A 17014-nucleotide genomic window follows, 5' to 3' on the forward strand; every position below is an offset into this window, starting at 1 on the left:
ATTCATGTGTTTCCTTGTATAGGATTCCTGAAGTAGACTTTTCCACCACTGTTGTATTAACTTTCTGTATATGGCTTGTACTCTTTCAGGACAGTTTCTACATGTTATTAAATTTGCCTTCATTCTTGTTGCTTTGTTAACATAGTCCTGCCCGCAATATTTACATCTACCAACTTTGTTCTTTCTTGAGTGGCTTGAACTTCACTATAATGATGCAACACACTAGATTTTTTTTCTGATTAGGCATTATTATGACTACTTCAAACCAAAAGCATTAAAAAAGCTATCAGACCTTATGCAAACACTTCCAGCTTCCCCAACTCAAGAAAAGAGATGAGACACTGCTCTGTGTGTTTGAATTGAAAGTGAAACAAAAATTAATCACAGTTTTAGTTTTGGTTTTGCTTTCACTTGCAGTCTGAGATAAAGTAAAAATTTTAGCTTTGATTTTTGATTTGACCTGCACAGCCAATTAGGTGAATTCATAACTTGATTTTTGGTTTGGATTATTATTTGAGTGTATTTACCCTCCTTTTTACAAATCAATAAAATATATATGTATACTGTCTCACACTTCCTAGGGATAATCACCTGAGAAACATTAATTACAACTTTGAAACTGCCAAGCTTGCCTAATATTGTATTGGCATCCATTCATTGTTACTAATGAATTTTATGAAACTGTGAATTTTTAGAATTGGAAAATTTCCCACAGGAAAAATAAAGCACTGGAAAATTTTCCACCCCACATCTCTGGTTCTGTTAGACAGCCCCAAACTGTTTATGTTGGTGAAATTATTTGGTCATTTCCCATATGGCTCATGAGGGAGATGTAGGTAATTTATCAACCGTGCATAATGGCACACCTGGGCAGGATTTACAGTTTCTAGCATGGTTGGGAGGTGGAGGAAGGGAGCATTTTTTAAAATATTTTTTAAAAGTAAAATTCATCCTGTAACCAATTAGAATGCATCTCAGATGTTCTTGTTCTGTACAAAGCCAAGTGAAAGACTTGCTAATAGGTTTCTTTCTTTGTTGCTGTATTCCTATAACAGGCAAATGAGGTGACTGACAGTGCCTACATGGGGTCAGAGAGCACTTACAGCGAGTGTGAAACCTTCACGGACGAGGACACCAGCACACTAGTACATCACGAGATGCATGATGAAGTTGAAACAGACAGTGCTATTGATTCCACGGTGCACTCGGAGTTCACAGATGCTATAGAGGAACCAGAGAACGGGTCAGTGTTGACCATTTCTGATTAAGTATGTGTGAGAGAAGGAGGTGAATTGCTGCAATGGGGCCAAATTTGCTACTGGCATAAAGCAAACACAACTCCACGAAGAGCGAGTTGCCTTTTGATCTGAATTTCTAGTGAGAAAATAATTAATCTTTCCAGCTTTAAAAATGGTGTTTTCTTAGCACTGGTAACTTTGTGCAAGAGTTCTGTATTCTGGAAAGTTAGTACTCTGCATTTCTTTTGAATTTGGTGAAGTAATCCTTTTGGAATGGATACTCACAGTTGCCACTTGTACACTTCTTAGTTCTTTACTCTTTAACAGCTCCTTGTGTTACAGTTATTATTTTCTACCTGTTCAGGTCCTGTGTTCTTACACATCATACAGGGCTTAACAGAATGAAATAAAATGTTCAACATTGCATATGAAGCAATATATTTAGTGTTGGGTTTCTTTGAACATGAGTGGAAATTTACATCTTCAATTTTCCCCTCCATCTTAAATTGCAAATAAATTTGTTAACAACCTGAATTCCAATTTTAATGACTTTTGTCCAAAAATGTACTTGCATTGATTAAACATTCCTCCATATGGTTGCTAGAGCAACACAGACATTCTTTTGGAAGAACCGCTGTGCTTCCCTTGCTTCCTCCACAAAGGCTACTGTGAAGGTTGTTTTGGGGATGGGAGAAGAAAAAAAAAGAAAGATGCCAATGTAGAGCGTAGGGGAGAATTAGAAAGCTATAATGACCGTGCCAATGGAAATGACTTCAGTTCCTTTTGAAAGATTTGTTTAAACTTTTATCAGTTAAAAACTATTAAGTAACATATCCACTGTACAAGTGAGAAGCAGGTCAGCTGAGCCCAGAGGTCTCCAAACCGGCATTCTAATTTTTTCCTTAGTTAAGTCTGTTACTTCACTTGCAAAGCTGCTGGGGGCAGCTTTCCTTTCCCCTCAAGTGCTCCTGTGGATGCTAGGGAGTGGGAGAGGACTAAAAGTTTCTGGGCAGTCTGAACTGGGGTTGAAAGGGTGCTTGCTGTTAGCAGCCGTATGGATTATAGAAGAAATGAGATTAGCTGGCTGTGCTTTCTTTGACAAAGAATATTCAGCTCAGTGATTATTAACTCTCCGTATATAATCAGTTTCTGAGCTGCAAGACCACCAAACAGTGCTGGTTATATCAAGGAGAGGCAACAAAACATGCCAGCCTGTGTACATTCCCCTCGGCCTGATGGAAAAATGACATATCTTGGACTTACCTGCCTGTAGGTATACAATCCTTTTCTTAGGCTTTTTTTTAAAATTAAATTGCAACTAGAAAAAATAAATGTAAAAATGGGGGAATTGGAAGTCTCTTTTTAAAGTGCTTTGTTTCAAGTAAGAAGACAGGAGATTGGATGATTAGAACTTCATGCATTAAATAGATGGGGATTTCATAAAATCAAATAGTTCCGTGCTTTGAGTTAGAATGTGAAAAGAAGCTAAAAAATTGCAGATTGCATAGAAGAATCCATACTTGGTCTGATTTGCAGTCTGGAGGGTTTGGGGCAATGAGACAGAGCACTGAGAGAATTGTTTCAAAGTTCCAGTGAGCTTCCATGGATCCCTCCCTACAAATCTCATTAAACCTAGCTCTTTTAGCCAGACTTGCACTGAATTTTAAAGGTTATTTTTTAGGCATTTGCCATTAAAGATCTTAAGTACCTAGGTTAGTTTGCGTGAATGAAAGCAACTACTTAAGCTGTTTCTGGTAAAGGTTATTGTGGCTTTAGGTCTTCAAGTCTTCAGTTCAAGTAGGTCTTCATGAATTGGTGCAGGGATCTGTTTTAAACACAGTCCTTGAATAGGTCCTCTGTCGTTAAGTGGATCTGCATATCTAGGATACCAGGTTTAGAGGTTTTTTTAGTATACCTTTCTTTCCCCACCCCTGTCTGCATTTTAATATTTTTCATCTTCTTTTCTGGCTCTGCCTGTGCACTTTGTCCAGAGTCTTCTTGATGTCTTCCACTTAATGTTGAAGACAGTGCCCTGAGTATCAGAACCAGCCAGTCTCTGCTCAGGCATGTACCTCGTTTGGTAAGAGATTCCTATGAAGGCAGAAGTTTGGGAGCATCACTGTTTTGATGGACCTGGTTACAGATATAACTTAGTATGTAGGAAGATGGGCAGTTTTCCAGGAAGTTGAAGCTGTTTTTATCTGATGTCAGATTCAACCATACTCCTCATTCGTATTTTTCTCATTTTCTGCAAAATGAGGCTGAAGTCTCGTATATTAAATCTAATGAAAAAAAGTGTGTGTATGTGTATTTTTTCATTAGATTTAATATTATTGTTGGGTCAATGCAACTCTTTACTGCAAGAAGATAATACAATAGGAGGGCATTTCCCACGTACATTGGAATTCTTAGATCACGTGACTTCTGTTTGGCCTTGAAATTCTAAAAAGCACAGTAGTATCTGAGGGTTTTTTCTTCACTCGGTTCGTGTAAGTTGCAGTGTAGCATAAAACCAAAGTTGGCTATACTAGATTTTCTCCGCTACTTGGTTCTTACAATATTTTTTTTTTCTAGCATTTCATTAAAATCTCTGCATTAGAGTATAGCCAGATATTACAACATTATGTGCACGTGCATGAAAAGAATTCATGTTTATAAAATACTTTGGAGACTAAAGGTGTTATGTAAAACAAGACATTTTTAATGACTTGATCACCTGCATGTCCTACATGAATTGAATGAAGCAATGGCATATCAATGATGAATCTGTTGCCTGTTTAGATGAGGGCTGAATAATGTGTAACAGACTGTGGTTGTGTATGTGATGTTAATACCACATAAAAAAGCAGGAGTGCCTCCAGTTTTTTAGGAGTGCTTAAAACATTTTTAAAGTGGAAATAGAAGCAGCTCTTTGTTACCAACTAATTTAAAGAAAACTTTATTAATGTTTTGAATAGCTGCCTTGTGTAAAAAGCTAGGATCTGTGTCACTGAGGGGTTACAATTTTAAACACTAGTACTGGACTTAATAGGATTACACAACACTAAATGAAATAACAGCCTCATGTGTAGGTTGGCTGTAATTTTAAAAAATAGTTGATGTTCATTCAAGAATCATTAAGCTTTGTGTTCTCTGCCCAACTTGCTGAGCATGTCTTAGATGTATTTTTGAACCAAATTATACAGTGTTTCACCAATTTTGTTGTGCCAAATTTTCATGTTGCAGCTGGGAGACAGGTTTGTATCATAGAAACGTATTTTATGCCCATTTTGATGTGTACATGCTAAGCTTGTAGAACAAATGTGTTGCACATTTTGGAGTTTAAAATGCCCTACAAATCATATTGCCACTAGTTGCAAGAACTAGCCTTTCATACCAAGTTGGCATGTAACAAAGAACAATTGGAAATGTGGGTGTAATGCACAGGATGGGAATGGCGACTGCCTTGGCAACATGCTAACACCTTTCTTTTTACTATTTGCTCCGATAGATCCCACCCACATGACCTACCCTTGAGCTCAGACCTCAATCACTCCATCGTTACAGTAATTAGTGGGGAGGAACACTTTGAGGATTACGGAGAAGGGAATGAAGCAGATCTGTTCTCAGACAGCCTGTGTAACGGGGAAAGCAGCTTTAGCGGCTCCTCTTTTCTTTCTCCCAGGTAACAGTGAACCCAGTACTGGCAATGTTAAATCTCATTTCCTTTTGATTATGAGTCTTTATCCAGGGTTTGTGCATGTGTGGTTTCCTTTTTTTTTTGGTATTATACATCAAAATGGCTCACAAGAAGGAGTCCTGACACATTGGAGCAGAACTTGTTAGTCACTTTTAGAAGTTGAATATCTGTTGCCTAGACTTTTTTGAGCAATAACTCATCACTCTTAATCAAAGGTGCATATAGCTCCAGCAACAGCTGGAAAAAATAGTCTAATTTCACATGCATCAGGAAAAAATGTCATGTTTCCTTTCCTATGAGAAGTGTGTTTTAATACCAAAACTTTGTTAGAGAAAATTGACACCCCAGCTTTTTGCTGATTCCTTGATTCAGAAATTTTACTTTTGTGACTTGCATGTGATACTCAGCTTGCACTAGTTGATATAGCCCTCTGCTCTTCCAGCAAGTACAAATAAGGTTGCAAGGAGGCAGTGATGTAGCACAGTGGAAGAAATGGCTGGGAACAAAAATGGTGCTGGTATCAAACTACTTACTGGGCTGACTGAATAAGCAGTATGTGATTATGGACGAGTCACTTGCCCTATCATTATTAATGCAGCTGGAAAACCAGAGTAACAGTCCAGAAGAGCTCCTTGATGCTGACCCTTTGCATCTGACCATTGTGATAAAAACAAACAAACAAACAAACAAAAAACTTGTAGTGTGACTTAACCAACCAGAAGCCAGTATTTTCTCTTGATAAATTACTTGTGTGAAATGGAAATATATATCAGCAATGACCAACACAATAGATCTAAATTTGTGATAAAAAAAATAACACAATGGGTTTTTTCTCCCTCGGGGGTAGTGATGCCTATTCTAGCACAAACGTGTTTCTTCAGTAGTGTCGCCTTTGCAGTTGTAAAAACCCTTTTTGAACTGTCCAACTTTCTGTCTGTGTTGGAGTTTCCCAAAGCCTTAATAAAACTTAGGCAATCCAGGATTCCATTGATCTGAGAAGGGATAAATTATTGTGAAATTCACATGCACATAGTTTAGTTGCAATGAAAAGCACTGATGCTTTGTTTAACTGGTGAGTTTAGCAGTTTTTATTTCATTAACCCTGGGAACTGGACTTGCCATCCTAGGGCTTGCACACAGGAGGACAACAGGCTTTTGACCACCCACAGAGAATGGGGCACTTCTTTTTCTTTTTCATGCACACTCAGCCTTTGGGAGAATGGCATGTAGATCATTTTTTCATCTCTAACAAACACAGTAATGAGAGGTGCGTCCCGTTTGTCTGTCTACTTTTGCACTATTACACATTCTGTACCCCAAAATGAAACTTGAATTGTAAATGTTTGCCTGGAAGCTATCTCAAACACTTGCAAAGAAATATTCGGTTTTATTCATGAATCGCTGTAGCTCTGAATATACCCTGTGTTTTGATTCCCTTAAGATTCTGCATCACAGCGTCTTCTGCTGAAGGAAGATGTAGTTTATTCAGCTGTCTTTCACTACTAGTCTGTACACCTGTTAGAGGGGCTTGTTAGGGAGAGAGATTAGACTAAAAGTCACAGAAGTACCTAAATGTTGAGAGAAGATGCTATTTAAAAAAGGTTTCCTTTACCTTTAATGTGCCACAAGAGTATGTTTGCACCTCTCTTGGCTGATAATTTTGTGTACATTTTTTAAGCTCTTTATTTAGAGACTAGCTAATTGTCTGTCAAGAATGATGAATTTTAGGGAGTGTTTACGTGCCCCCCCGCCCCCCGCTCACCCTTCAGGGCCGGCCATGTAAAGAGACTCCCTCTGCCACTGCCTTCTCCAGCCTCCCGCGTGGAGGCTGCTCCCCCCCCCCCCCCCCCCCCCCCCCCCAACTCCACCTCGCAGCAGGGCTTCCCTTTGCCTTCCCTCCCTTCCCTGCTGGCTGTTCCCTTCCTTCCTTCCCTGTCACCCAGTCCCGACAACAGCCGCCTCCATGACCTCCCCGACCTTGTGCCCACCCGGGCCCATGCAGCATCCCCCTTCCTGCTGGCTGTTGTTGGGGGGGGGGCCCCTTCCCGCTCCCCTACCGCTCTGCCACCTGACCCTGACAACAGCTGCCACCATGACCCCCTCCCTCCCTGCTTCCTGTCTCTCCCTTCCTGCCAACTGTTCTAGGGGCGATCGGGGTAGGTGGCGGGGGGGCACCACCACCGTGACACCCTCCTTCACTGTCAGGCAGGGAGGTTTGGGGACGTATTCGCCACCTCCACAAACTTTCCCGGCAGTGGCTCAAACTTGGGCCTGTGCAGCCTGGGCCCGCACAGCCAATCATCACCCGCCCTCTCAGCATTGCACGCGCAGTTGACTAAAAGCATTACGGACAGACAAACAGACGAAGCCCTTTATTATATTAGAATTTTTCAGAAAATGTGCTAATTTCTTAAATATGTTCTGACATAAAAAAGGTTTAGTAAAGTTGTGCTATATTTTTGACTGAACTGGAAGGTGTACTAGTTGGTAGTGGATTTTCTTGTTCTGAGCTGCTTGATTTAAGAGCCAGTTTGAATTTATAAACAATCATGTCTACACATTCTGTGTTACTAGCTTTTCTAAATTGCAAGAGTAACACTAATGCTTTCTAGTCCATTTCAGGAAGACTTGTACCTAAAGACTAGTCAGACTACCACTATGTGGTATTGAAACTTTCATTGTTTTGCATTTGTGACAAACCTGCACTGGGATCCTACCATCTCTTTGGGTGCATTAATGCAGTAACAGAAGAGTTTCACTGAAACAGTCATTGCTAAAAAATGAATGGGAACTGAAATTTAAAGGTTCTTCCTATGCTCCTTTTTCTTGTCTAGTAACATGCTTTCTGCTGCAAATACTGAAAAAAATTACAAAACAAAAAAATAGTGTTCTGTAAGATTGGTGGGGGGGGGAGCAGTGTGATTATGGAAGTAATGGTATATGACACCTGTGTTGTTAAACAGGATTATTTGGATTTCTTGGGTGTGTAATGAGGTTAAAGATCAATGGTCTTCACCTACCCAACTGGTAGGGAAAATCGTGTTTAACTTTGCTGTTTGGAATATATTTAAAATATTACAGCTACTACCCATAAAGCATTGGTATTGCAGACCCAATCCTGTGGACATTTTTACGCCCTTGTTGGCTAATGAGGTATTCCCATTTTCATAAGCTGCCTTTTTTAGCTAAGGTTGGGAATCTAGGAAACTTATAAGATAAAGTGACACCCCTACCCAAGTGAATATATGTATATTTTTATATAACTTGTGCATCTTACAGCTTATATTAATGAGAAATACATCTCTGGAACTTCCACTTGAGATCAGATGCCTGAGCTAAAACTTCAGAGGCACACACTTCTCTAAATAAACTATTTTATTTCTGGTTTTAAAAAGTTTGAAACTACAATTGAACATTCATTTCTGTTGGAATGGGTATTTCCCTTGTTCTGAGCACTGCTGTCAAACCATTCTGCAAAGCAATAGCAATTGTAGTAACTGCTGCTGAATAATGGTTTTTGCAAAACAAAATCAGCCCTAGGGGGAGTAGAAATTCAGAATTTCATTGCCCAAATAAAATTTGCTTTAATAATTCAGAGATGCTTAACAACAAAGCTCCATGACATCTAATTATATACTGAAGGAAGTTGAATACTGTAGACAACAGCATTTGAAACTCACAGGCCTTGTTTTGAGAGAGGCTCCTTGAAGTCAGTAGAAGAAAATGTGCAGAGCCTGAGTCTCTGTAATACCTCCCAGTTACTTCACTGGGTATTCTGGGTACTAAGTACCTCTCAGCCTGCAGGCCATTTTGACAACAGTGTTAATCTATGCTTTATGGTTGACTGGTCTTTTCATGTGTCTTAATCTTGTTTCTGAATGCTCACATCCCTTACCTATGTCTCTTTTCAATTAAACTTCTATGTCTTCTTGTTTTCCCCCACTGTTAACCTCCCTGTAGTTTAAAGTTTCTGGCTTCCAGAAGTGGGTTCCACTGCGACAGACTGTGCAGTATATGTCTATCCCACAATGTATATACATTTTGCTGTTCAAAATCTTTTAATCAAACTAATAGTAACTCAAACTAATAGTAACTTTAGCCAATGTCCTGAAAAAGCCTGATTTGCTAAGTGTCACTGAACTCCTTAGCAATGTGGATTTTGCATGGGTCACTTGGGCAAAAGCTGAGTCACCTTTTGTAATAGCCCAACACTAACAATTTTAGACCTCACATTTCCTAGTCCCTCTGCAGCAGAAGAGCAAAGCTGACTCTGCCAGCATTTATGCACTCGTAAGTTTAAAAAGAAAAATTAACATTGAAGTGGTACAAAGCTTAAGCCCTCTGACCTTATTTTTATTAAAGTTTCTTTGAAACCTGAGCTTTCTAAAATAGAAGTCCTGTCCGTTTATTGTAGGGCAAGAGGGTGACAGTGCAATTCTGTTTTTAGAATGGAAAGTAATTATGACCAACCAAAGAGACCAAGGTGTCAGCAATAAGTCAAAGTACCAAATTCCACTGTGTTGTAAGTGGGCATAATTCCCATTCAGGAAGCTGGAAATCATTATTTGCTTGCAGTAGAGTACATTGACCTAGCAGGTCCAAGAAAATAGTGATTCAGTTGCACTTCTAAGAATTCAGTGATATTTGGACTTAATATTTGCAGTTGCACTTGCCTCAGAATGATTTATTGTAGATCTTGCATTGAAAACCTGATCTACTACCAGCTCTTGCCTTCAAACACCCATGTAACTTGTGGAAGCCACAAACTAAATCAGATCGATCTGTTCTGTCCTGTTAAAATGACACTTGTGATTTCTCTAGCGCCAATCCACTCGCTGCGAAACTGCACAACTTTATCACAGATGAGGCATTTGAGTTTTACTGTAGCCAGTGCCACAAACACATCAACCGCCTTGAGGATCTTTCTGCTCGCCTGAATGATCTTGAAATGAATAGGTAATTGGGGTTGTATGTGGCATTTTCAATGTTTGATATTTCTCAAGCAGAAGGGGAGGCTCTCATTGTACTACAAATCCCTTGCTTACTGAATTAGGTGGCTTGATTTCTTCATCCCAAAAGAACCAATATGAATGGGCAAAGCAGTTGATATCAAAGCCTTTTAAGCCTCTTCAGATTTTAAGTCTTTGCCCTTTGCCTTAATGGAAGCTAAACAAAGTCCTATTGATCTGAAATATGAAAGGAGAAAAAGCTAACTGACAATGGGAATCTTCCATTCTATTCTAATCAGTCATTTTGCATGTACTGTTGACTGTTAAGTGAATGCAGCACTTCATTACCACACTGAGCTTAGTAGAGTCCTTAAGACTGAATTCATATCTTAAATTTGCCATGTACAGTATTTCTGTCACTTGGAGGAAACACCTTGTGGCTTTGATTTATAATGCTGAGTGATACTAGGCTAATCTACAGCCCCACATTCAAGTCTTGGGCTGGGTGGACTCAATCCTTCATCCTGCTGCAGTGGCTATCTTGAATGCTGTGCATTTTACTCTGTGTGACACTTACATTCTGAAACTTGAGGCATCTTCTGTTCTGTGCAAACTACAAGCTCCATAGTAATTTGAAGAAAAGTCCTAATATGGCCTAGAGCCCTTGCTTAGCATCTTCCTATTGGTATACTAGTTGCTTCCTTGCCTTATATTCTGTTTTCTGTATCACTAGTGGAGTAAAAATGTAGGCTGTCATGCACTTCGGGAGTGAATTGATTTATGGGTTTAACTGCTCAAATTTAACAGCCCATAGCTTTTTTTTCCCTACTTGATATGAGTGGGGATTGATTTCTCAGTTCAAACTGTCACCCTACAGTCTGTTGGGTAGGAGGACTGAAAAAATTAACATTAGTAGTAAATATTGACTTGTTTCTTCTCCCATACCCAAACAAGTCTACCATTTGTCATGCCATAGGTTGCCTCCCCACCTTTTTCCACTGCTTTTACTTTGTTACTAGAGTTACAGCAGGGATGCTCAACCCCCTGTCCTGCGGGATAGATCCAGCCTGCAAGCACCATGTTGTCTGACCCATGGGGTTCCCCACAGGTCTGGAAATTTGGTGGCAAGGGAACAGCGGCACTGTTCCCCTGCTGCCAAATTTCCAGAGTCATAGGGAGCCCTGGGCCCTGTGTACTGGATCAGGTGGGAAGGGGCAGCTCCAGGGTGCAATCCTAGCACACGGAGGCAGGGGAGGGTGCTGCTGGGCCCCAGGGCCTGATCTTGCCCATAGGCTGGTCCTGTGCCACTCATCTGGTCCCTGGGCCAAAAGGTGGAGCACCGCTGAGTTAACGTCTCAGGGCTGCAGAGATGGGAGGAAAACCAGTAAATGGAGGGGAATTGGCCCTTTGGCTTGTTTGCTAGCAAGTACTTTGCCAAATGTTCATGAGAAATATGCACAAGTTGTAATGGTATCTGTTCTATGGGACTCACAGGAAGGAGTTCATGCCGGTACCTTCTTTCTGGTTATACAACTAATAAATGAGGATTCTAGATTTTCTTGGGATTTTTTTATTTGTATCCAAGTTTTCTTCTTAATACATTCCTGCTTCCAACTGTTAAGATAAATTCCTATTACTTAAGGGTTGAGAGAGGAACCCAAGAAAACTGGACCCTTAAATGCCATCTAAATTTCAGTTGAATTTCTAGGCCTTTTCAGCTCCACTGCAAACCCACAGCCTAATGGTTTTTCCCCCAAATAGCACCTAAAAAGGCTTGGTTATGTTGCCTTTTTTTACTGAAAACATGTAATGAAAAGATTTGAGTTCCCTCTGTGTTTCTCTGCTGTTTTCCCCCATTCCCCTCCCATTGTTGCTCCAACTCCTTGAATACCATACTCTAGCTTTGTTTTCTGTTGGTGTAGGGATCCTAATGTACAAATGGAGGAATTGCTTACAGAACAATGAACGCTTGCTAGCTAATTGGAAAAAAAGTAGGAAAGATGACACTAATGAAATACCTAATTTCAAAACATGCTGAATGCCCGTGACAATCCAGAAGCTGCAGTGCCTGCAATAGTTTGGCTAGTAATTGCTTTTGAACCCCATGTTGGGCTGTAATGAGTGTTATTTCCATCATGCACAAGCTTCCATCAGTTTAGCCTTGCCTACACTTCTGTTTTATACCAATTTAAAGCTGGCTTAGCTGCAGTGGTTTTAAGATGCAATGATGCATCCCATGCAGATGCTCTTATAAGAGCATGCAAAGCTGAAATGTGCACCTGTAAACCAACTAAAGCGTGTCTATACAAGGTGTTGCATTGGTTTCAGTTCATTGTTTTTTTAAATGCATATAAATGAAACTGGTACAGCTTTCTCATCTAGACATGCCTTTTTGACCAGAGGTGATCTGTTTGGTAAAACAAATTTTGCAGGGCCTCACATAAGAGATCGACCCTGAGGAATTACAGATCCTGTTTTGGAGGCAAGAATTTGTGGGTGGTACCTTTTTGGACCAGGTGTGTAGTTGGGAGGGCTATAAACAAGCTTTTTGGGTATCACTGTACTCTTCCTCACATCTCTGGGGAAAAAAACAAAGTAGTGAGGAAGAAATACTATCAGTTTAACTAAGGTCTTCCATGCTGGGAGATCTGAATATTACTTATAAAGATAAAAGCTATTTAAAATAGCACGCAAGATGAGCAGAGCTCTGCAAATAAACATTATTGTGAGCAAGGATGGAGCTTTAAGTGGAAGAGTCCCAGTAAACCAAGTAAAAGGGAGTAGAATTGTGATTTGCTGAAGTAGTTTTGAGAAGCTGAGAAGAGAGAAAAGGGGCTGCAACAGCCAAGTCTGCAAGGTGCAGGGTTCGGTCCTTGGACCTGTACTCTTCAATATCTTCATCAGTGACTTGGATGTGGGTGTGAAGTGTACTCTATCCAAGTTTGTGGATGATTCTAAATTGTGGGGTGAAGTGCAGACTCTGGAGGGTAGGGAACGATTGCAGGCAGACCTGGACAAGTTAGAAAAGTGGGCAGTACACAATAGTAAGTAGTACAACAAGGACAAGTGCAGAATGCTGCCCCTAGGACACACAAATATTCAGCACACCTACTGCTGGGAAGTGACCCTCTCAGCAGCACAGAAGCAGAAAGGGATCTTGGAGTCATAGTGAACTCCAAGATGAACGTGAGTCGTCGGTGTGACAAAATCATCATCAAAGCTAACTGCACTTTATCATGCATCAGCAGATGCATGACAAATAGATCCAAGGAGGTGATACTTCCCCTCTGTGCGGCATTGGTCAGACTGCAGTTGAAGCATTAAGTCCAGTTTTGAGTGCCGTACTTTAAGAAAGATGTTGATACACTTGAGAGGGTCCAGAGGAGGGCTGCTCGTATGGTTAGGGGCTTACAGGACAAGTCCTATGTGGAGAGACTGAGAGACCTGGACCTCTTCAGCCTCTGCAAGAGAAGGCTGAGAGGTGATCTTGTGGCCGCCTACAAATTAATTAGGGGGATGCAGAAGGGATTGGAGATGCTCTGTTCACCAGGGCGCCTCTTGGGGTAACAAGGAACAATGGTTACAAACAGACAGAGAGCAGATTTAGGCTAGATACCAGGAAAAATTTCTTCATGGTAAGAGTGGCCGAAATTTGGAATGGGCTTCCAGGGGAGGTGGTGCTCTCCCCTACCTTGGGGATCTTTAAGAGAAGGCTGGATAAGCATCTGGCTGGGGTCATCTGACCCCAGCACTCTTTCCTGCCTAGGCAAGGCATCGGACTTGATGATCTGTTGAGGTCCCTTCCAACCCTAGCATCTGTGGAAGTCAGGAAATTCAGCATTAGAATAGCACACTCCAGGAAGAAGGCAGTCCAATCTGAAAGATGGATTGTATTTTGCCTGACAAGGAAACAGAATGTTTATATAGTATGAAGTACAAGTTGGTCACTCAGCTGGAGAAGAAGCAGTTGGACCTTATTGTTGGCCCAGCCCTCTAAGAGAGGTCAGGAAATCAGAAGCTGAGGGAAATCTTACTGTTGTTGGCATCATGTCAAGTGAATGGATCTGAGCGTGGAAGAAAGAAACAGAAAATAACTGGTGAAACATGCATTCTCATCATTTAAGAATTAGGCTCTTCAAGAACAGCACCTGCTTAGGAAAGGTACCTACTCCTGAAGGTGCCTAAAACAAGGCAGTGAAGTCCAATGAACAATGAGATGCCACTCCTCTTCATCAGTCTCTTTTGGTTTATTGTTAAGTGACATCAGTGTGTGACTCAATGCAGTGATATTTGCAGCATATGCTTACAACAGAAGAATAAAATTGTACAGTGTGACAGTCAGTCATACTTAAGATGTTCACACTACTTGTAATGATTCAGCCAACAACACAGTGGACAGAAATCCAGAATACAGTTCTGGTCAATGAACTAGTAGAGGTGACTCCAGGGAAGTAAAAGAGTGATTTAGCTTGTATCTGGTTAAATAACTTTGTCTTGCATTATCCCCTGGAGAGTGCCACAGCTTGCAGTAGAAGTGTCAAAAGTTCACTCTGAAAACCAACATTAGGAAACCTGTTAGCAAGAAAAGAGTGGTCAGTGTCTCTTCGGGCACGTCCACACGCACAAGCACATGCACTTGCAGCAGCTCAAATAGAAGCGGTGCAAATTTGAGCTGGGGCTTTCTGCCTCAGTACACGTGCCCAGACATGCACTTTGGTGTGGGACAAATTGTGCCACTTGGGGCAAAATAACACTGCTTGGCTCCTCCCAGATCTGCAGCCAGAGGGACCTAGAGCCCGGGGCCAGCACCTGTGCTGTCCCCAGCTGTATAAAAAAGCTGCCTTGTCAAGTAGCTCAAGGTTACTCTCTCTCAGGAGCTTCTGGGGTCCAGCCAGTTGGTACCTGGGTACACTACCTCTTGTGCCAGCTGGACTGCTGAAGCAGCCCTGAGAGTTCCCTGAATCCTTTACCCACTGCAGCAGTCTGGCAGCGGGGGCTGCTGCCTGGCTGTGACCTTCTGTGCCCCTGCCAGACCCAGATGCGGACTGTACAGCCGGTAGAGGCTGCAGCAGGCTGTGCAGTGGACTGCCAGCAGGTCTCATTCTGTCTGGCAGCTGGGCACACAGGATGTATGCTGAGAGAATGTGGGGTTTGCAGGAGGGGGGTAGAAAGGGGATTGGGAGCATGTGAGGGGACTGGGGGGGGGCTGCTCAGGAGGGGTGGGTACCCTGCCCCCTGTTGGGCACAGCCATCCTGCTCAGCTAATGAACTGCCCCCCCCACAGGGGCCACATGGTCCCTGAAGGGGCTACCCCTGACAGGGCCCACATGCCCCACCCCCACTTGCTCCCTCAGCCCCCTAGATTGCTGCCCCACCGGTGGCCCCTGGCCCCAGCCTCCCAGCACTTTTTTTTTTTTTTTTTAAGCCTCATACTCACCAGCATTAGCAGGGGCTGTGGGGGCACTGGGGCCATGTGGCAGAGCCCCTGCACAGCATGGGGTGGTGGAGCTCCCTGATGGCCCCCCACCCCCTCCCAGCCCTGGCAGTTTGGGACTCAAAAAAAAGCAAAAAACAGTCCCACACTAACTGGCAGTAGCAGCTGCCGTGGGGTCACTGGGACCTCGTGGCAGGGCCCAGCCCTGGCTACCTGGCTCCTGAACTGCCACTGTCCCATTGTTTGTTCCCCCCATGGTCCCCTACCCTCTACTTACTGGCAGGAGCCCAGGTCCAGCTCTCTGCAGCTGGCAAGATGCCTGCTCTGCACGGGCAGACAACGTGCTTCAACACCTGGGTGAGCGCCAGCCATAGAGATGCTCTGGCAGGCTAAGAGAGTGTCTCTGTGGAGGACTGAGCCTCCAGTTGCCTCAGGGCACGGTCTGGGACTGTGCCCTGCCCTGCTTTTTCCCCCTGTGGTTTTTTTGACCCCTGGATATCCAAGGGTCTAATTTTGCCCCTGTGCTGCAAATTTGCAACGTGGGGAACATTTTGTTTGTTCCTGCACATGCCTTTTGCAGCGTCTCAAAGGGTTTTGAGATGCTGCAAGACGCACATGTGCGCTCATGTGGACGTGCCCTCAGAAGCTATTCTTCTGGGGAGTATTGAGTTAAGCTATTTTATTACCACCTCCTGAGAGCTAGTTTAGTGGGGGGTTTTGTTTGCTTGGTTGGGTTTATTAATCTTCAGTGGTCATCTATCTATTTAGATAGTCTGTACTTTATATCCATTGCCTTCTTTTCTGCTCAGCAGAGCATTCATTTTAAGTTTCTTTGGAGTGATCACACTCAAAAGACCAAGTCTCTTTCTTAAAGAACTTAAGTCCTCAAATTTTGGAGAAAAGAACTTGTGTCCCTGATTGAGGAAGAATTTAATGACTCTTTCAGATCAATTAAATAGTGTAAAATAAAATAGCCATGTTCATTATTCTTCAGCTTGGTCTTGTGTTTGTATTTTCTTATGGATGATCAGTTTCCATTCTCTTTTAACATTTTTTTTAATTGGATGCAGAGGTAGGAATGAACTTTCCATGGTTTTGGTGGTACTGGGCCACAATAACTTTATTGAAAAGACCTGTTTAAAGGTTGAATGTTGTTTTTAAAGAAAGAATGGAGTAAGTTTACAATAAAAATTAATTATTCAGAGCGTGGGAGTCATGAGTGGTGCTTGATTTCTAGTCACCCTTCTCCTCTTTCGGGGGCAGGGCTTTTCATGTAACCACACCAAAGGCTAGAAAGTAGAAAGAAATTGTGTTCAGCTATTCCCTGTGATTTCAGAAGAGAGAGTCTCTCTTAGGTTTGAGCTTCCAGGTTGTCTACCCAAAGCTTATGGGTTGTGGCCTGATCCATGTGTTGGGTTGTGGCTTTCTCTGCCCAGTCTGAGGGAGAGATGCTGAGCGTTATACTTGTTGCTGGAAATTAATGTTTGCAGTGTTTTAAAGGCTGTTGATATTACTGGTATTAAATGCTTTAACTGTTGCTAGCAGCTAATGTTCATATAATAGTCCTAAAAATAAAAATAAGGAAGAAAGCTATCAAGTTATCCAATTCTGTGGACCTCTGAGATTTGTTCTGTAGGATATATCTTCTTCAAGTTTCATCCAATGCAATAGCATCCCTGTTGGGGTTGGAGTCCCATTCTCCTTAACAGGACAG

At 42.0% G+C, this 17014-nt stretch overlaps 1 protein-coding gene across 3 annotated transcripts in view; it reads left to right on the forward strand.

The window, feature by feature from the left end:
* The window catches only part of RAB11FIP3 (RAB11 family interacting protein 3), a 166621-nt gene that overhangs the window by 119059 nt on the left and 30548 nt on the right, over positions 1-17014 (forward strand). For 2 of the 3 annotated variants that reach the window (XM_090023284.1, XM_090023285.1), the window contains exons 4-5: positions 1056-1243; positions 4729-4902. In XM_090023284.1, coding sequence (XP_089879410.1) covers positions 1056-1243; positions 4729-4902 — 362 coding nt within the window. Of the gene's footprint in view, positions 1-1055; positions 1244-4728; positions 4903-9738; positions 9874-17014 lie in introns of all 3 variants that reach the window. The other variant, XM_090023283.1, reaches the window with a different exon arrangement.

The sequence above is a fragment of the Crocodylus siamensis genome, chromosome 12 (assembly GCF_052110815.1).
Source record: "Crocodylus siamensis isolate JL-2025a chromosome 12, ASM5211081v1, whole genome shotgun sequence".
NCBI classification, from domain to species: domain Eukaryota; kingdom Metazoa; phylum Chordata; order Crocodylia; family Crocodylidae; genus Crocodylus; species Crocodylus siamensis.